Genomic DNA, 20,919 nt, shown 5'->3' with positions numbered 1-20,919 from the left:
ACTCTGAGATAGGGTCTGTCTTTGTCTCTGAGATGAATTTCCTGTATGCAGCAAAATCCTGAATTCTATTTATGTATCCAGTCTGATAGCCTATGTCTTTTTATTGGGGAATTGAGTCTATTTATGTTAACAGATATTAAGGAATAGTGTTGCTGTTTCCTGATATTTTTGCTTTTAGAGGTAGAATTGTGCTGGTGTTTCTTTTTCTTTTGGTTTTCTTGCTTAGGTATTTTCTTGTTTTTACTAGGATGTAGTTTCCTTCCTTGTATTGGGTTTTCCACCTATAATGAGTTGTAGTGCTAGATTTGTGGTCAGATATTGTGTAAATTTAATTTTGTCCTGGATGTCTTGGTCTTTCCATCTATGGTGATTGAGAATTTTGCTGGGTATAGCTGCTTGGGCTGACACTTGTGTTCTCTTAGGGTCTGCATGATGTCTGTCCAGGCTCTTCTAGCTTTCATAGTCTCTGTTGAGAAGTCGGTGTAATTCTGATTGGTCTGCCTTTGTATGTTACATGACCTTTTTTCCCTTACTGCTTTTAGTATACTTTCTTTGCTTTGGAACTTGGCGTTTTGATTATTATGTGTTGGAATGAATTTCTTTTCTGGTTCACTCTATTTGGAGTTCTGTAGGCTTCTTTTATGCTCATGGTCATCTCATTTTTAAGGGTAGGGAAGTTTTCCTCTATGATTTTGTTGAAGATATTTAATGTGCCTCTTAGTTATTATTCTTCACCCTCTTCTACTCCTATTATCCTTAGGTTTGGTCTTCTCATTGTGTCTTGGATCTCCTGGACATTTTGGGTTAGGAGCTTTTTGGCTTTTGCATCTTCTCTCACTGTTTTGTCTATGTTTTCAATGTTGTCTTTGTCCCCTGAGATTCTCTCTTCCATGTCTTGTAGTCTGTTGAAGATGCTTGCATCTGTGACTCCTGATTACTTTTTTTGGTTTTCTACCTCCAGGGTTGTGTTTTTTAGTTTGTTCTTTATTGTTTCCATTTCCATTTTCATTTCATTCTTAAATTCTTTTACTTCGTTGGTTCTGTTTACCTCTAGTTCTTTGATTTCTTTGAGTGTTTTTCGTGTTTCCTCTTTAAAAGCTTCTTTTCGTTTATGGTTTTCCTCCCATTCTTGTTTTAGTCATTCATGCTTTTCTCAAAGATCTCCATCATCATCTTGAGGTATGATTGCAGGTCTGAGTCTTCTTTTTCTGGAGAATTTGGCATTCTGCTGCTTGGTGTGATGGGAGAGCTGAGTTCTGATGTTGCCAGGTTGTCTTGGTTTCCATTGTGTAAGTTCTTTCTCTTTTCTCTTGCAATCTTGTTTGTGATTATATGTGGTCTTGTTGTCAGTGACTGGGTCCTGTCTCACCTCTGTACCTGGCCAGTGTCCCTGAATCTCTGCTGTTTTAGGTGGCAAATGGTTTGAGCATTTGGTCTGCACGCAGCAAGGGCCTTCTGGGTGGACACCAAGTCCCTATGGCAGAGTTCCTGCTCCCCCTGGACCACCTGGAGGGCTGTGCCTACTACGCCTAGCCCTCTCTGTGCCCGGGCTAACTACTGACAGCGTAGTCTCGCCAAGCCTGTGTCCCTGGATCTTTGCTGTTCCCAGTGGCAAATGGCCTGAGTGTTTGGTCCGAACGCTGTGACTTTTCGGGCGGATACCAAGTCCCTATTCCAAGGTTCCTGCTCCCCTGAACCAATCAGGGGTGGGGGGTGCAGCTCTTTCCATGCACTTGGCTCAGACCTTTCTGTGCCCTGGCCACTCAGGACTCAGTCTCACCAGGCCCTGCATCTCTGGATCTCTGCTCTTCCAGGTGGCTAATGGCTTGAGTGTTTGGTCCTCAAGCAAGAGCCTACGGCAGAGTTCCTGCTCCCCTGGACCAACCAGAGGGTCGTGCCTGCTGCTTGCTAGGCCTATCGCTCTCTGCGCCCCGACTACTCACAGCACAGTTTCTCCCTGCCTGTGTCCCTGCATCTCTGCTTTTCCAGGTGGCAAATAACCTGAGAGTTTGGTCCCTCCATTTTTTTTTAAGTTTAACATACTGGATATACAGAAAATTGTGGCAATTTAAAATGTTATGTGCATTTTCACATCTTAAAAATTATGTAGTATGGTCAAGTATGCATTTATGAAAATTCATTTGCTTGAAAATTCATTCTATAAGGAAGTTCATGATACTAGGCAAACAAATAAACAAACAAAAATTCCAAAAGTGAGTATGGTGACTCTTGAAAACAAACAGGTTAAGAATATTATGTGTTTGGATAAATGATATTAACTTATGTTAGTTATTAATATTTATGATGAAGGATGTAATCCAATTAGTGTGTGTAGATAAACATTGCAAGAAAGAAGAAAAGTTAGCATTGAAACTTGAATGGTGGGGCTAGAGAGAGGAGTGCTTATTCTTTCAGAGGGTCTCAATATAATCCAGATATCCCCTTCTGGTCTCCATGGGTGCCTGCATGCACACACACACACACACACACACACACACACACACAAATAAAAGTGTTTTAAAAAGACCACAAAATATACTCAATATGATGGACCAGCTCAGAAATAGAAAACTATGATATTAGGCACACAAATCTAGTTACTCTATAGTGACATTTATATAAGGATATGTGACTTTGCTTTGTTATGATAGTTATAGATCCCAGAAAACAAGGATCTAAGAGTAATAAGGGTTCTTTGGGAACATGCTAATAATGTTTATATAACCAGTTGTTAGATCTTTTGCCATTTTAACTGTTACCATAGGTTTGGAAGGAAGCCATTGTTGATGTATAGTTGCCTAGCCTATGGAATTTTGGGGACCTGCTGTGCCTTTGCCCCCAATTTCTCCTCTTACTGTGTTTTGAGATTCCTCTTATCTGCTTCTGCAAGTACTATTATGATCAACTGTTTTATCCTTGGTAAGTTTGCCTTGATCTGTATGTGTGTATTATCTTACATTCTTGAAGTCATCTTTCTTAAAAAGGTGTTGGATAATGTGCTGGTTAGTTTTTGTCAACTTGACACAAGCTAGACTTATTTGGGAAGAGGGAACCTCAGTTGATGAGATGTCTCCACAGAATAGACTATAGGTGACTATATGGGACCTTTTCTTGATTGATGATCAATATTGGAGAGCCTAGCCTATTGTCAGTGGCCCTATATCCCCTGAGAAAACCATGGAGAGCAGGCAAGGAAGAAGTCCTCCATGGCCTGTGCTTTTGTTCCTGTCTCCAAATTCCTGCCCTTACATCTCTTTATAATGATCTATAAGTTCTAAGACAAATAATAATACTAATCCTCCCTCCTAAATTACTATTGGTCATAGTGATAGCATATGTAAATGCAACTAATAATGCAGACTAATACAGAACTATTTTTCCTTTTAGTTTTAGAAGAGACATCAGTACATTGGCATGCCACAGTCACAGTACTCAGTGGAGTGTTCTCCAGTATTGGCCATGCTGGGCTTGGGGGACTAGCATATGTGCTTTCGGATTGGCACTTACTTCAACTTGCAATTGCCTTGCCCTACTTCATTTTTTTTATTTTGTTCTGGTATGTGCAGTTTTATATATTGTAACCCATTATGTTACAATTATTATAATACATGATGGTGTGTTCGGTCCACTGAGGAATATTCTGCTATTTAATCATGTACTCTGGGTTACTTTGAGTGTAATATTCAGAAAATGAACTTAAAAGTCATAGGAGAAAAACCAATAAGAGGATAATTCTTTCAGTTAATTTATAAAATGAAGTAAATGGTGGATCAAAATTTCACTCAGGTATTACTTTTAGTTTCTCTTAGTTGCTGAGATCAAGTCACAGAAAAATGACAGCAAAGGACAGAGATGCTTGAAAATAAATCCTTTTTGACCCCTTTAAAGGAAACATAAAACAGCTTTCTTTCTGAAAGCAACTATTCTGGTATTCTTTAAAATTTTTATTAGTCATCTTTGGAATAAAACACAAGATTTTTTAAATAATATTTTTAAACAATATAAAATTAGTACTATTTTGTTGTCCTTTAAAATTGAAGTGAATTTTTAAAGTACTAAATATGTATTTAGATTTTAACAATAAAGCCTTTGCTCCTTTTTTAAGAATAATTTTTTAGCTGTGAAAGTGTATTAAAAGGCTGAGCAACAGTGTATGAAGGTGGTATTAATGAACAGGGAAAGGTTTGTTAGATCCTGGGATGTCCTCTATTGCTAGGAGGGATCATATTTTATAAGATTATTCCTTTAAAGAGCAGGAATGTCTTTGGACTGGAATATGACTGCTCCTTCTATTTACTGCCTCTTAAACAGCTTGGTACCAGAATCAGCCCATTGGCTTGTGATCAATGGCAAAACTGATCAAGCATGGAAGGAACTCCAGAGAATTGCCTCCATCAATGGGAAGAAAGACTTTGCACAAAATTTAACCACTGAGGTACTGAAACACATGACCATTATCTTTAAATTCCTTATTGCCATAAAATAATTAAAAACCACAGTGAAATTATAGGTAAATGTACTCAAGAACTAGAAGAAGTTGGAGATAGAGTCAAATTAAAATGAGTATTATTACTATCTCTTTAAATTTCTATTTTAATTAAAATATAAAATTTCCCCCTTCATTTTTTCCTTTAATTCTTCCCATGAAACTCCCATCATACTCCCTCATGAATTCATGTCTGTCTCTTACTTTAATTGTTGTTGCTATTTATGAACACCTAAATATATAAATCCAATCTGCTCAGCCTATTCAGTGTTATTTGCATGTATACAGTTGCAAGGGTGACCACATGGTATTTGATTAGGAAATTAGGAATCCATGCACTGGAGACAATTATTTCACTATCTTTTGGCATTCCTTAGTTACCTATATCTTTGTCTCTGTGGGGCCTGGTAAAAGTCATGTTAGCAAGTCTATTTGTGTTTTTCTTATCAAGGCAGCCATATTGTCTAGTTTTCAGGGGTAATGCAACCCTGTTCTTTATATGAGAGAAAATAGCACCACAGACTTCCTGAGTCTCTGGCTCTTACTATCTTTCCTCTTTTTCTTCCTTGATGTCTCCTGATTCTAATGTATAGGGATTGTGAAGTAGATATATCAACAGGGGCTGGGAACTTCATGATCAATTAGTTGTTCTTTATATTTAGGTCAGTTGTGGTTTTCTGTAACAGTTTCTTTCTTTTGCAGATAGAATTTTGATAGGAGATGAAGATTATTCTTAGCTATAGGCATAGGACAAATATGCAGAATGCAGTTAGGAGCTATTCTGATTTAGTAAAGTGGTAGTAGACCTTCCTTGAAGATCCTTGACTTTGCCAGCTCTAGATACTCAGCTTAGCTTTCTGTCTGTTGAATGGGCCTTGCATCCAATTAGAAAACTGTTGTTTACCACCAAGATATGCATGCTATTATGATACCATTACTGATGCCTTGTGATGCTGGCCGTTGTTGGGATTCATAGGCATCACATCTGGGTTAAGACTATTGGTTGTTTCCTTTCCTTGGAAGTCTACCTATACTATCACAGCTAATCCTTAGGGAAGAGGTATTCAGGTTAGATCTAGTTCAACCTAATTTACCTGCAAAGTTTGTGGTTTGGTTTTACTTTACTCCTTGTAATCATTTGCTTGGAAAAAAATGTTTTTCAGCCTTTTACTCCAAGGTTGTGCCTTTCTTTGTCACTGAGGTACATTCCTCTATGCAGCAAAATGCTGGTTTCCGTTTACATATCCATTCTGTTAGTCTATGTCTTTTTATTGAGGAATCGATTCCATTTATATTAAGAGAATTTAACAACCAGTGATTGTTGCTCCAGTTATTTTTGTTTTCTTATTTTTTTATTGAAAAACTTTATTTTAAAAAACAAAGATAAATGTACAAATTTTTAAGCATTTTTGCATAAAAGTATATGAATACATTTTTAAAGGTTGTAATTAAGTATTTGTGGGTACATATACATACACATATGTATATATGTAAGAGGCTATTAATTTGAGGGGATAGGAGAGAAACTGGGAGGGGCTGTAGGGATGAAAGGGGGATGTGATACAGTTCTATTTTAATTAAAATATATTCTTTTTTCCCCTTGAACTTCACATAGTCTGTGAGTTGTTTCTGGGGTGTTCAGAGCTTTCTGGGGTTAGTATCCCATTATCAGTGACTGCATATTATGTCTGTTCTTTTGTGACTGGGTTATTTCACTCAGGATGATATTCTCTAGGTGCATCCATTTTCTTAAGAATTTCGTTAAGTCATTGTTTCTGATGGCTGAATAGTGCTCCATTGTGTAAATGTACCACAATTTTTGTATCCATTCATCTACTGGAGGACATCTTGGTTCTTTCCAGCTTCTGGCTATTATAAATAGAGCTGCAATGAACATTGTGGTGCATGTATCTTTGTTGTGTGTTGGAGCGTCTCTGGGGTAAATGCCCAGAAGTGGAATAACTGGGTCTTCAGGTAGTACTATGTCCATTTTTCTGAGGAACCGCCAGACTGATTCCCAGAATGATTGTATCAGTTTACAACCCCACCAACAGTGGAGAAGTGTTCCTCTTTCTCCACATCCTTGCCAGCATCTGTTGTCATCTGAGTTTTGGATCTTGGCCAATCTGACTGGTGTGAGGTGGAATCTCAGGGTTGTTTTGATTTGCATTCATTGTGTGTGACTAACTTTTTTTTTTGTTTTGTTGAAAGAAGATTAATTTCTTTACTCCTAAATAAGGTTACATTATTCTACATATTTGTTATACATCTATCAGCTGAAGGATTATTAGATATCTTTCATTTTCTAGCTATTATGAATTTAGCAACAGTGAACATAGATGTATAAATACCCCTTTTCAAATATTCCCGGAATATACGATTTTTTCAATATTATTCTAAGATTGTGTTGGAAGTATGAAAAGAATTGAGTAGGAAAAGGGATGTGTGTAGGTATTTCAGAAGTCTACATTATAGCTGTCACATTGTACATGGTAGGAAAGACAGTCTCACAGACTTAGTAATTTGAATTCAAACCTAGTATTGTACTTACAGTCTATGTACATTATTAATATTTTCTAAAAGGAAATAATGATAAAAAATTAACATTTGGAAATTTTTCTTTTAAAATGCACCATGGAGAAATGCTACTGGGATGATTCCATCTTTCTACTCCAATTGGTTATCTAAAACCAAGCATTCAGCACTGAGATCATATCCAGGAGAATGTAAAGCACAAGAGAGCTACTTTTTGTCATGATATTGATGACTACAAACTCACAGTTGAGAAGTGGGGACATAGGCCTTTATAACAACCTCTACTTGCAGCCTAACCTACCACCAAAAGTAAAAGGTTGGATAGAAATTAAAGAGAACTCTTGAAAATTGTGGTAAGGAGGCAAAAGTGTAAGTTCTACATGGTTGATGGCTTCTGATAGGAGTACCAGCAGGGAGTGACTCAGTTATTTTTAAGGAACTGTACATTGGGAGTTTGACAGTGCTCAGGAGCAGCACAAATTGGAATCCCCCTCCTCCTCTTCTTCATGTGTGTATGCAGGGGTGGGTACAAAGGTGGGGTTTGGACCTGGGAGCAGTAGGGAGTGTGATTAGAGTTCATGATGTGGAGTTCCCAGATAATCAAGAAAAATATGAATAGAAAACATCTAATTAAAAAATGTTATATTGAGTCTAGAAGTTAATATTTAATGTAGAATTTTGTTGAAAAAATAATTTCATGTAAGTTAATAGCGATATAAGATATATAAAAATCTGCAAATATATAATAAAAATAACTCTAATTTTTTCTAGTATTTGCCTCATCAGGAAATGTAATTGGTACAGTGGGTATTCCCAGAAAGAGTTTGATAACAGTCACTAAGTTGGAGCATCAATTATCTGGTTATGACTTTATCAGACTAGAATGCTCCAACAGTTTCTAATAAGAAACAATTTAGGAATTATTAGAAAGTAATTTTATAATTTTTACCAGGAAACATTTTCACAACATATATGGTATATACTTCTTCATTTAAACATTTAATAATTTATTTTTTTACCCATTTGCCTCAAAAATTTTAATTTCATTTATTATTCATTTTTTGTGTATGTATTGGGGACACACTCTTGCAAGGAAGGTCATATGAAGGTCAGAGGACAGTTGATGGGAGTCAGTTATAGACTTGATCTGTGGATACTGAGATTGAACTTAAGTCATGGGGCTTGGTGGTAAGTGCTTTCACTTAAGCAATCTTGCCATTTCTATTTTTCTTTTAGATGCTGGAATATGGTCAATGCCATACTGATGCTATGAGCTAGTCATAGATGGTGTACGCCTAGAAGAGTGAAATATATTTTGTGGAGAATTTGTTTCAAATTTTTGTTCAATCTAAATATGTTGCCTTGGTCTTTTTCATTTTGAAGGATTTGCAGTCCAAACTTAAGGAAGATGTGAATGCAACCAGAAATCATTTCAGAATAAAGAAAATCATTGTTAATCCAGTGATACATAAAATAGTGCTTTGTAATGCCTGTTTACTGTGAGTACTTTACCCTCCTCCCTTTGTTATAATATAGTCAGTTGCCTCAGCATTAAGGTAAGCCCTTTGAGAAATGTCTGAGGTAAACAACGGTCTACTTTCCCTTTTATTCAGGACACTAGAAATCAAATTACAAATATATGTGGGGAAGGATTAAAAGCAACTCACACAGGTCATGTTTTTTTCAGATGGTTTATAGGATGGTTATAATTTACAGAAACTAGAGAAATATAAGCAGGAAATTAAAAAGGCAATTTATACCTCAACTAAGTTTCACCAAATAATAAAATTGATAAATCAGATTTTTAATGGAGTCAAACAATTTTATCTATATTGTAAAGAATGGTTCAATCCATAATATTGAAGTACAATCTGCACAAATTTCAAGTTTTGCTCAGTTTCTGGTCTCTTTCGATGTCCAGATGTTACAAATGAATATCTTTACAACACATTAGGCAATTAGTGAAAACAGTAGGGTCGGATCATTCCAAATGATTATACATTTCTACATAACAATCACAGCTTCCTCTAGCGAATTTACTTCTAGTCCAAATTTCAGAAAAAGAAAAATGACCTCAGAATAAATTATTTGACTTTCTGAAATAGGCACATCTTGCATGATATATTCATGCACTCTATCAAGAGTTGCAAGATTTAGCTTTTAACCCATGGTTTTCTATATAAAAAATGATCACTAAAGACAGTTTCATACTCCCTCCCCTGAATTTGATACACTTCAAATGTAGAGTCTATTAGAGCTGTAGACTAATTTAAGAATGTTTTAAATATAAATGTCCTTATAAAATCTGCTCAACTTATTGATAATTTCTATAATTATTTTATTTTTGTTTTTTATAAAATAATCTTAGTAACATGATAAAACTCAATTTTATTCAATACTTGAAATATTTATTTTGCTTTTATCTTTAAAGGAAATAATGATTCAAACTGGACACACACACATATCACGTACACATCATAATAAATGTTTTGCTTTCTCAGTTGGTTGAATGTCTCTGTGTGTTCTCTCCCAGTTTTGCAGAATTTTTCAGCATTTATGGCCTCTTGTTGAATGTTCAAGTGTTGGGAAAGAACATATTTCTGACCCATATTCTTCTAGGAGTGATAGACATACCCAGTAAATTACTCACATATTTTATATTAAGAAATGTAAGCCGCCGTCCTTTAATTGCTATTTTGCTCCTTGCAACTGGAGGTTGTATTATCATCACCATATTTCTCTCTGAAGGTGAGACTTCCTCAGTGTTCAGAATCTTATTATTAATTCATATCCTTGTAGACTTGTATTTTTAAATACAAAAATGGAACTGATACTCTACAGTCCAAAGATTACTAGAATTTAAATATTTATGTTAGTTTTAATTTTACATGTGTGAGTACGTATACATAATATATGCGAATGTATAGGTATGTGGATGAGGGTACCCTAGGTGTCAGAAACATTAGATTACTTAGAAATAGAATTATAGAAAGTTGGATAAACTGCCTGATGCGGGTTCTGAGAAAAAATTCTGGTCTTCTGCAAAAGGAGTGTGATCTCCTATCTGCTGAGCTTCCCCCCCCCCCAGCCCTCTATTTATTTTAAACGAACTGCCACATTTGAAAAATTACCCCCCCTCGTCTAACTTCAGGATGAAGAACTGACCATAGTAGAAATTACATGATTTCTCTGAAGGTACATGGATTGCATGGTGAACTCTTGCACTAGACTGAGAGTAGCAAGATGGAGATAAATCCTATATGATTCTTTATAGAAAATGATGTGCTGAGTAGTTGTGACAGTCAAATAAAATCTTGCAATAGTTGTTGTAATCGTTGGTTTGCAACATTAAAAGCTCAGCCATGGCACCAGGCTTGCACTTGACTTCTTGTCTGGATATTTTAAGGGTATGACTTCCTTAGTAATAAGAATTACAACTTTATCACTTTATTTAAACTTGGAAGCTCTAATTAATATTCTAATAAGAACAAATTATGTATCATCGATGAAAAAATTTGGTGTTTTGTTCAGGATATTTATTCCCTGACTATGTGTTTGAGGCACTTTCCTAATGTCTCTTCTCTTAGTTTCAGTGTATCTGGTTTTATGTGGAGGGTCTTGATCCATTTGGCCTTGAGATACAAGGACATAGAATGAATCAACTTTTCCTAATTTTGGGTATTTTGTGATTCCAAATGAATTTGGAAATTGCTCTTTCTAACTCTATGAAGAATTGAGTTGGAATTTTGACGAGGATTGCATTGAATCTTTAGACTGTTTTTGGCAAGACGGCCATATTTACAATATTGATCCTGCCAATCTATGAGCATGAGTTATCTCTTTATCTTCTGAGACCTTCAATTTCTTTTTTTCAGAGACTCGAAGTTCTTATCATACAGATCTTTCAATTGCTTGGTTAGAGTCACTCCACGGTATTTTATATTATTTATGACTGTTGTGAAGGATGTCGATTCCCTGATTTCTATCTCAGTCTGTTTATCCTTTGAGTAGAGGAAAGCTACCAATTTGAGTTAATTTTATATCCAGTCACTTTCTTGAAGTTGTTTATCAGCTATAGGAGTTCTCTGGTTGAAGTTTTAGAGTATACTATCATATCATCTGCAAATAGTGATATTTTGACTTCTTCCTTTTCAATTTTTATCCCTTTGACCTCCTTTTGTTGTCTAATGACTATGGCTTGGACTTCAATTACTATATTGAAAAGGTAGGGAGAGAGCTATTAGCCTTGTCTAGTCTCAAATTTTAGTGAGATTGCTTCAAGTTTCTCTCCATTTAGTGTGATGTTGGCCACTGGTTTGCTGTATATTGCTCTTACTATGTTTATGTATGGGCCTTGAATTCCTAATATTTCCAAGACTTTTAACATATAGGGGTGTTGAATTTTGTCAAATGCTTTCTCAGCATCTAATGGTATCATCTTGTAAGGGTTTTTGTCCTTTGAGTTTGTTTATATAGTGGATTATGTTGATGAATCACTGGGATGAAGTCTACTTGCTCATGATCCTTTTGATTTGCTCTTGGATTTGGTTTTTGAGAATTTTATTGAGTGTGTTTGCATCATATTCATAAGGAAAATTGGTTTTCTTTCTTTGTTGTGACTTTGTGTGGTTTAGGTACAAACATAATTGTAGCTTCATAAAAGGAAATGGGTAGTGTTTGTATTTTGTTGAATAGTTTGGAGAGTATTGGTATGAGGTTTTGTATGAAGGTTTGATAAAATTCTGCACTAAACCATCTGGTCCTAAGCTTTTTTGGTTGGGAGTCTTTTGATGACTGCTTTTATTTCTTTAGGGGTTATTGGACTGTTTAGATAGTTTATTTGATTCTGATTTAACTTTGGTATCTGGTATCTGTCTAGAAATTTGTCCATTTCCTCCAGATTTTTCAGTTTTGTTCAGTATAGGCTTTTGTAGTAGGATCTGATGATTTCTTGAATTTCCTCAGTTTCTGTTGTTATGTCTCCCCTTTCATTTCTGATTTTGTTAATTTGAATACTCTCTCTCTCTGTGTGTGCCCTCTAGTAAGTCTGGCTAAGGGTTTATCTGTCTTGTTGATTTTCTCAAAAAAAATGGCTCCTGGTTTTGTTGATTGTTTGTGTAGTTCTTTTTGTTTATACTTGGTTGATTTCAGCCCCCGAGTTTGTTACTTCCTGCTATCTACTCCACTTGGGTGTATCTGCTTCTTTTTGTTCTAGAGCTTTCAGATGTGCTGTCAAACTGCTAGTGTATGATCTCTCCAGTTTCTTTTAGAGGCACTCAGAGCTGAGTTTTCTTCTTAGCACTGCTTTCACTGTGCCTCACAAGTTTGGATATGTTGTGCCTTCATTTTCATTAAATTTTTAAAACGTCTTTAATATCTTTTTTTTCTTCTTTGACCAAGCTATCATTAGTAGAGCATTGTTCAGCTTCCATGTGTATGTGGGCTTACTGTCATTTTTGTTGTTATTGAAGACCAGTCAGTTTGTGGTGCTCTGGTAGAATGCATAGAATTATTTCAACTTATAGGTGTTGAAGCATTTTTGGTGTCCAATTATATGGTCAGCTTGTGGAAGGCACCATGAGGTGTTGAAAAGAAGGCATATATTTTTATTTTAGGAAAAAATGTTCCATAGATATCTGTTAAATCCATGTGGTTCATAACTTCTGTTAGTTTCAATGTGCCTCTGTGTAGTTTATGTTTCGATGATCTGTCCGTTGCTGAGAATGTGGTGTTGAAGTCTCCCACCATTATTGTATCAGGTGCAATGTGTGCTTTGAGATTTAGTGTGGTTTCTTATGAATGTATGTACCCTTACATTTGGAGCATAGTCAGAGTTAAGTTTCATCTTGGTGGATTTTTTCCCTTTGACAAGTATGAAGTGTCCTTAACTATCTTTTTTGATATTTTGGGTTTTAGGTTTTTTGTTTGTTTGTTTTTGTTTGTTTTGTTTTGTTTAATTCAAGTGGTATCACTGGGTCCTTAAGTAGTACTATGTCCAATTTTCTGAGTACCGCCAGACTGATTTCCAGAGTGGTTATACCAGCTTACAACCCCACCAACAGTGGAGGAGTGTTCCTCTTTCTCAACATACTCATCAGCATCTGCTGTCACCTGAGTTTTTGATCTTAGACATTCTGACTGGTGTGAGGTGAAATCTCAGGGTTGTTTAGATTTGCATTTTCCTGATGGCTAAGGGTGTTGAACATTTCTTGAGGTGCTTCTTGTCCATCAAAATTCCTCAGTTGAGAATTCTTTGTTTAACTCTGTCCCATTTTTATAAGGGTTATTTGGCTCTCTGGCGTCTAACTTCTTAAGTTCTTTGTATATATTGAATATTAGTCATCTATCAGATGTAGGATTGGTGAAGATCTTTTTCCAATCTGTTGGTTGCCATTTTGTCTTATTGACAGTGTTCAGAGATATTTCACCACTCAAAGGTTCCTCACTCTTCACAAACAGTGCCTTGGAATGAGGAACAGTGTTCCAGTACAGGAGGCTGTTCTGAAACGTTTCTCATTTAAACTGTATCTGTATGCACTAAACAAATATTCTGAAAATCAATTCCAAATCTTTAGAATTTATTGCTGTGATACTTTCATAATTTTATGAATCTAGAGAAATTTCATTTAATGACAAAAAGAAATGTTATGGCCAACATTGAGTTAAATGTACATGTTTTATGGCTTTCAAATATTTTAGTATGTGTTTAATTTGCTTAAGATAAGGAAATACCTGTTTCTCATGCTCCAGACAGGGAACAAAGTATATATTTGTTTTCTGAGCATACAATATTTAAATCTACAATTCCAAAGATATTGTCTTTTATTTCTTCTTACTATTCCTATTGATTAACATCTATTCTTCAGCCTATGGAACAGATTCTCAAATAGGACTTCCATTTTTGTTGTATACTTGCACAGCTTTGGTGGCAAGGGAATGATAAAATAACAGACAAACAGAGAGATGACAGACAGATAGACAGACTGAAGGATGGATACACACATACAGAGGGATTAGAAAATCGGGTAGACTGAGCACTCTGATGAAGAATTTATAGCACCTTGGAAACTCACTATGTTTATTACTTATAGTTGAACACAGAGGGGGTATTATATCCAGTGAGACAAGAATGTGGGGTTATTATATACAAATAAATGAGGATGCAGCCTGTAATTATATACTGTTGAACAAGGAGGTATGTTGGCCTAATTTCAATAGAAACAGCCTCTGTAGGGGTGAGTCTTCTGGCCATAAATATCATGGGGGATAGAACAATAGTGATTATTTTCTGCACACACTATCAACATTTTAACACAGAGTAAAGCAAGGCTTTGTCATCCCTGAGAATCTCACCTGCCATGGAAGGCAGGCTTTGCTAGTTTTCCATGAATATGGGAGTCCTTAAAATAGCCTGTTTCCACAGTGCACATATACTTGGGATTTATACACTCAGCATGACCTACTACCACCACCATTCTGAAGTGTTCTATTTCCATTTCTGTTGACCATCCTGTGCCTATTTCTTACTCAAGCCCTTTGAATCCTTGTTGTGCAGTTTTATAAATTCTTTAATAATGTGGATGTAACACCCTGTAAGACGCATGTTTGCTACCCTTCTACAGATTCCATTTCACTCCATAGAATTTCATGTGCCTTGTTACATATCTCTAAGAAACTTTCATACATCATTATTTAATGTGATCCTGAGAGGGAATTTTTATTTATTACTTTAGATAGGTTTAGACTAGTTCATTTTATGCATGGTATTTCATTTACTTAAGCAATAAAGAGATTTTTCTTAATTCACTTGTTTTGTTTTTTTACAATCTGGTTCTATTTTATTTTATTTTATTTCAAAATGCCTATTTTGTTTCTAATGAGAAAGTGCAGGAAAGGGTGTGGATTCAGGTGGGTGGGAAAATATAGAGAATCTATGAATAGCTACAGGAGGGGAAACCATAATCAGAATATGTATTTTCAATTAAAAAAAGTAGGTATTTGATTCCAGATAACAGTTTAGTGGTTAATATTTTAGAAAACATTTGTAAATGTTTTGATTTAGAGGTCAATAAATATTGATGAAGTAAGCATGTTTTCTGTTTAACATCGTTTACAGACATGTATGTCTTGCGTCTTGCTATTTTCATTTTGGCAAAAGGATTTTTCGCAGCTTTCAGTTGTGTAAGTATGGCCTACGTCAATGAACTCATACCAGTAGCACTCAGGTAAGAAAAGAAACTGCAGTGGTTCATTCTGAATACTGCTGAAACACTGTAAAAAATTTAAGTGAATAAAATGGATGTCTTTTTACAAGGCATTTTAATCATTTAGTCTACTTTAAAACATGTTTTTTGGAGTGTTGAGAATGTGTGTGTTCTGTTTCTGTTGGATGGAATCTCTATAGATTTGTTAAGTCTATTTGATTTATAATGTGATTTAGTCCTAAAGTGCATGCTGACTCATAGTTTGGAAAACCTGTGTCTTGATTGGGTTACTATTGCTGTGATAAAACACCATGACCAAAGCAACTTGTAAAGGAAAAGGCTTATTCTTCCACGTCACAGTTTCATGATTAAATAAAGTCAAGACAGGGAATTAAGCAGGGCAGGAACTTGGAGGCCACCATTGATACAGTGGCCATGGAGGCTCTACATGGCTTGCTCTGCTTGTTTTCTAATAGAACTCAGTACCACCAGCCCAGGAGTGACACACCCTCTAATGGGCTAGGCTTTCCCCATAAATTGCTAATTTTGAAAATGTCTTAGAGATCTATCTACAACCTGATATTATGGAGGAATTTTCTTAAATGAAATTTCTCCTCTTTGATGACTTTACCCTGGGTCAGACTGACACAAAACTAAGCAGTACAAACGGTCTAAAGGAGAGTGAGTTTGATGTGATGTGATATATGTGTGTATGTGAATGTGTGTGTGAGTGTGTGTGTTTGTGTGTATGAGTGTGTGTGTGTGTATGAGGGAGTGTGTGTGTTTGTGTGTATGTGTGTGTGTGTGTGTATCTTTAGGCGTATAGGTCATAAAAGTAGAAAAGAGAAGGAAAAATACAAGAGGAGCAGAGGGAAAGAAGGATGTGATGAAATTAATAGAACATAAAGACAGAAGTTGGGGTAACTGTGGGGGAGGACCTGTGAGCCCAGGAATTAGGAAGAGGAGAGGGAGGAGAAAGAAATTAATAACAATACATAATTACCTAAATATGAAAGCATCTTAGCTAAACCCACCATTTCATAAGCTAACTTAAAAGATAAAATAAACAGAAAGTGTCCTCCAACAATGTTAGCACAAGTAGCTGACATTTAGGCATCAGGTGTCAAAATATTTTAACAGGTAAAAATATTTTTTAGTATCTTTCCCATCACCCTCTACATCATCACACTTTGAAACTCTGATTATATACAAAAATTTTAGCATACAAACTACTATTGTCTTCTTACTCTCTTGTCAGGCTCAAAATAATGTCTTAGCCATAACCTATTACTTTGCATCTTTGATGGATCAAAGACCACTTGTGTACAAAATTTGAAAAGGTACTTTCCTGAAGTTGTTTTTATGTTCAAAAAGAAAATGTTGCATATTAAGGAATGGATGGTACATTGTACCATGAGCAGTCCTTTGATACAGCCCTAATTATTCATATGTGTTCAAGGGCATTAGAGCTTCAGATGTTCAAATCTGAGCCTTTTCCATGTAAAAGTGAACCCCACTCCCATGCTTGCTTTCCAAACATAACACAAACACAGACACACTCACCTCTGTATTCCTTATGGATGTGTTTTCTATTACCAATGAAAGAACTTTCTAAGTTTTCTCATCTTCCATAGACAATCTCAAGACATTCTGACTATCTGAAACATTTCATGCATAATGATGAATATCACACAAGTTATTTTGGAAGTTACTGAAAATCTTGCTTGGTTTATTATTTACATTTCTTTATGTTGTATAAATTTATTTTACTACTCCTCCTCCTCTTCCTCCTCCTCCTCCTCTTCCTGTTTTTCCTCTTCCTCTTCCTCCCCCTCCTCTTCCTCTTTCTCCTCTTCCTCCTCCTCCTCTTCAATATGGTTTCCTGAGTTCTGAGGGGAGGAATTTGATGAGGACATTTCATTTAGGACTTATAATCCAAGTTCTCTCTCCGTCTTCCCCCCTTCTGTATGTGTGTGTGTGTGTGTGTGTGTGTGTGTGTGTGTGTTTGAGTGTGTATATATGTGTGTTTGTGTGTGTGTGTGTGTGTGTGTGTGTGTGTGTGTGTGTGTGTGTGTGTGTACGTAATATCTAGCTGTGGGTCTATTTGTGAAATCCTCTGATTGTGACTGGAGAAGACAGTGATCTTTATTGATTTTCTTTTAAAGATTTAAAGAGTATTTGGTTTCTATCCTAGGTCTCTGGGTTATGTAGTCTCTGGCTCTTGGTGTCCAGTTTTATAGTATTTCCTGGAGTTGGCCTTATGTCAAACCAGGCATTGGTTGGTTACTCCCACAAGCTTTGTGCCACCATTGCCTTAGCATGTTTTCCAGGCAGAACATCATTGTAGATCAAAGGTTTTGTGACTAGGTTGGTGTTTATATTTCACTTTGGAAATATGGAGAGTACCCTTCTATACCTAAGAGGTTAGGAAGTAGGAGGGAAGGTTTTATGTAAGAAGCAGCTAAACCTCTCTATGTGCAATGAGTTATTCATATATTGTCTTTAGCAATGAGGTCTTGCTGTCAGTTTGTGGAGAGTAACCTAGTGTCTTGACAAGGGTTGGATGGTTTAAATATCTCATGTGACTTTTTTTTTTACCTTATTTAGATATAACCAAATTTCTCTACTAATGCTGCATTATTTTAGTTAATCAGTCAAAAATGCCCTATAATTCTATCAAATATTGCATATTCTCTGAAGACAAAACTTCCTTTTATCAATGGACATTTCTTGATTTTTGAACCACCCAAATAGCCAGGAATCTTTTTAATGAGTTTATTTTTATAAAATTGTCACGTGTCCTATTCCCTTAACTCAGCAGACATATGAGTTTGTTTGTCTATAGAGGAGCTAATAAAGTTCTTGGTGGGATACAGGCATCCATTGAATTTACCTGATAAAAGCTAACCTTTTAGAAAGATATTTTGTTGAGTTATAAATAGAGTATCATATTTTGTGTGTACAGGTTGTTAGCTTACTCACTAAATATACTTCCTGAAAGCCTTCTCACCATATTAGTCATCTCAATGATTCAGGCACTTCATTTGTCCATTATTCCCCATTGATTCTTCTTACTTTCTAAAGATTGCAACGGTATCATCATTTGTGGGAAAACAATAATAACATAACTAACTAACTGAAACAAACATAAAATTAACTGAAAATAAACTCTCTTAGTCAATTTTGTCATCAGTATACAATATGCATATGTAAGCTCTATGCTTTATACTACATTTGCAAAACAATTACCATTAGTAATTAGAATACAATTCCCTGAAGCTCTCTACTTCCCAGTATCCACTCCTTATTCCAAATAGACTAATGGTTTTCTGGGGGCTTTTTTGACTTTTTAAAATAATTAATTTTACCTTTATAATTTAAGATCCATATAAATATGCCCATTTGAAAAAGTAGATTGGCTTTTGTAGAAGACAAATGAGAAAATACATGTAAAATGGCAATTTTATATAATTGTTTGAAAAAAATGAGATGTAATCCTAATCTTAGCTAGATTCAAATTGTCAAGATTTTTAGATTTCACTTTTTACAACATTTTAGTTTTTGAAGTTCTGAAAGGAAGTACTATCATTGAAGTAGTGAATCTCTAGTTTTTAAACTACTTTTGCCAAAATTTTTAATAATAGTCCGTGTACCAGGACAGGAGTTAAACTGAAAAGAAAAAAGAAACAGGAAGAAAGTAAGGCCAATTTACTAAATTTTAAATGTACATAGATTTCAGGATTTTTTTTGTGTAAATATAGCAGTATGTAAATAAATATAGTGTACTATATACTAAAATAATATTTGTGCTTATTTTGAATTTATATTTAATTTAATTAGTAACCCTAATATTGTACTTTATGAACATTGATAGAATTATCTATTTTGTCTATTTTCCATATGAGAAACCTAGAGTGTGTACTCCATTGACAAGACAAACTATAGTTTAACACATTATAGTATGTTCAAGAGATGCAAAGCTCTGTGTCTGTTTGAAAATAATGCTTATTATGAGCCTCCAGAAGGCCTTCATATATATACTGAATGCGAGCCAGAAAATGAATGTAGAGCGTGAATGATGTCAGATATCTTACTGAAATAGCACAATTAAAACCAAGCTTGTAGACTCAGGTTTTGCACCTCTGGTCTCTTTTTAAGGTCAACTGTACATGGTGTTAATATAACAGTTGTTCGACTAGCAATAGCCCTGTCTGCAATAACGCTTGTTACTAAAAAGTATTCTGTACGCCTTCCCATGATTCTCTATGGAGTCCTACCCATAGTGGCAACAATCAATCTCTACTTTCTGCCAGAGACCTTTAATCGTCCATTTATTGACACTATCAAGGAAATGGAGAAAAGGTGAGATTTTATGTTGGGGAAGAGGATAAAAGGGGCTGTGATTGTTATGTAAATTGAAAAACGTAAATTGTGGAAATGAAAAAGAATATGGAAGTCTGAATTAGCATTTAAGAGAGAAGTGTATTATATTCTGTAGTACAAATGAACATAGTTTGTATATTTTAATATCTCTGTCATATATTTTATGTCTACTCACCTGATGCTTTTAAATTATTTTAAATTTATTTAAATTTAAAATTCATTTAAATTATTTTTTTTAATTCCAGGAACAGATTGATGAACAAAAATGTCAGTAAAAACGATGGGCAAGACTTCTTGGAAACTACCACGTGCTAAAGAGCCAAACTCCACAGAGTTTCATTCATATAAATCCTCTTTGTTCTGCTCTGTACCCTAGAGACTTTACCCATCAACCTGCATCCTTGAATATACTTATTAAATCAACCTACTGCAAAAGCAAATCTCTCAGTGAGCAATCCATAATATAGATCCAAATCCTAAGACTTATCAAATACTGGAGTAAAGGTTCCTTTCATGAAAAAAATCTAAAACAAAACTGCACAATAAGTACTTTGTGTAATATTGAATGGAACAGATTCTTTTAAAATTAAAAATTGAGAACAAAGTCACAAACAAACAAAACCACAATTGAACCTCAATTCTGTGCTTGTCCTGAATTATGTATTGATTTGAAAACCTTGAGGACAATAAGCACCGGAAACTTATAAGCTGTGCTGAACAACAGCATGATAGTCATTTAGAGGATAGATGTGCCACTATGATTTTTAATTGCATGGTAATTGTTTTCTTTTTCATTGTAGCTATTCATAACCAATTCCTATTTCTGAAAGCTTTGCGTAGTAAGAATAATGCTATCTCTTCTCTCTGAAAATTATGTATACTTGGAGAGAGAATATACTACGTACTTGTTAGTATGCTTATAGTTGTTCAAGGGGAAGCTGCTTACTAAATTTATAGTCCAGATTTCTTTTATTCTAAATAAAGCAGAAACATACTGTTATCATACATTTGTTTGGAGTCTGTAGTTCAATGCTCATGCCAAGTTATCTCCTCTTTCCCTGGCATTTTGGTTGCACTGATGGAATGAAACACCATTTTGAAATGATTCATCTGAGTCTTTGTCTTGGAACTCAAATCTTCTCCTTTGATCTGAGTCCAGGACTTCTGAGCAAAGGTCATGAAATGACCCGTATAAGAGATAACTTTGAGGGATGTGCCATGAGAAGTGGTGTGATATGTATATTCCATTTAGAGTCTAGAACTTTACAGTTCTTTATCTCTGCATATTGAACAGGTGAGGATTTCAGTGTT

The 20,919-nt window shown here is 35.2% G+C and overlaps 1 protein-coding gene across 1 annotated transcript in view; it reads left to right on the top strand.

Moving 5' to 3' along the window:
• Positions 1-20,503, top strand: part of LOC308414257 (solute carrier family 22 member 22-like) — a 29,772-nt gene extending 9,269 nt beyond the window's left edge. Inside the window, exons 3-10 of the mRNA XM_080909458.1 lie at positions 2,765-2,919; positions 3,388-3,556; positions 4,312-4,435; positions 8,405-8,520; positions 9,555-9,769; positions 15,138-15,246; positions 19,384-19,587; positions 19,854-20,503. Coding sequence (XP_080765584.1) covers positions 2,765-2,919; positions 3,388-3,556; positions 4,312-4,435; positions 8,405-8,520; positions 9,555-9,769; positions 15,138-15,246; positions 19,384-19,587; positions 19,854-19,923 — 1,162 coding nt within the window. The 3' untranslated portion in view covers positions 19,924-20,503. The remainder of the gene's footprint in view (positions 1-2,764; positions 2,920-3,387; positions 3,557-4,311; positions 4,436-8,404; positions 8,521-9,554; positions 9,770-15,137; positions 15,247-19,383; positions 19,588-19,853) is intronic.
• The last annotated feature ends 416 nt before the right edge of the window (positions 20,504-20,919 follow it).

Source organism: Micromys minutus (assembly GCF_963924665.1).
Source record: "Micromys minutus genome assembly, chromosome: 33".
In the NCBI taxonomy this organism is placed as follows: domain Eukaryota; kingdom Metazoa; phylum Chordata; class Mammalia; order Rodentia; family Muridae; genus Micromys; species Micromys minutus.
Note: the sequence above shows the minus strand (reverse complement) of the source record. Positions and strands in the feature narration are given on the sequence as shown.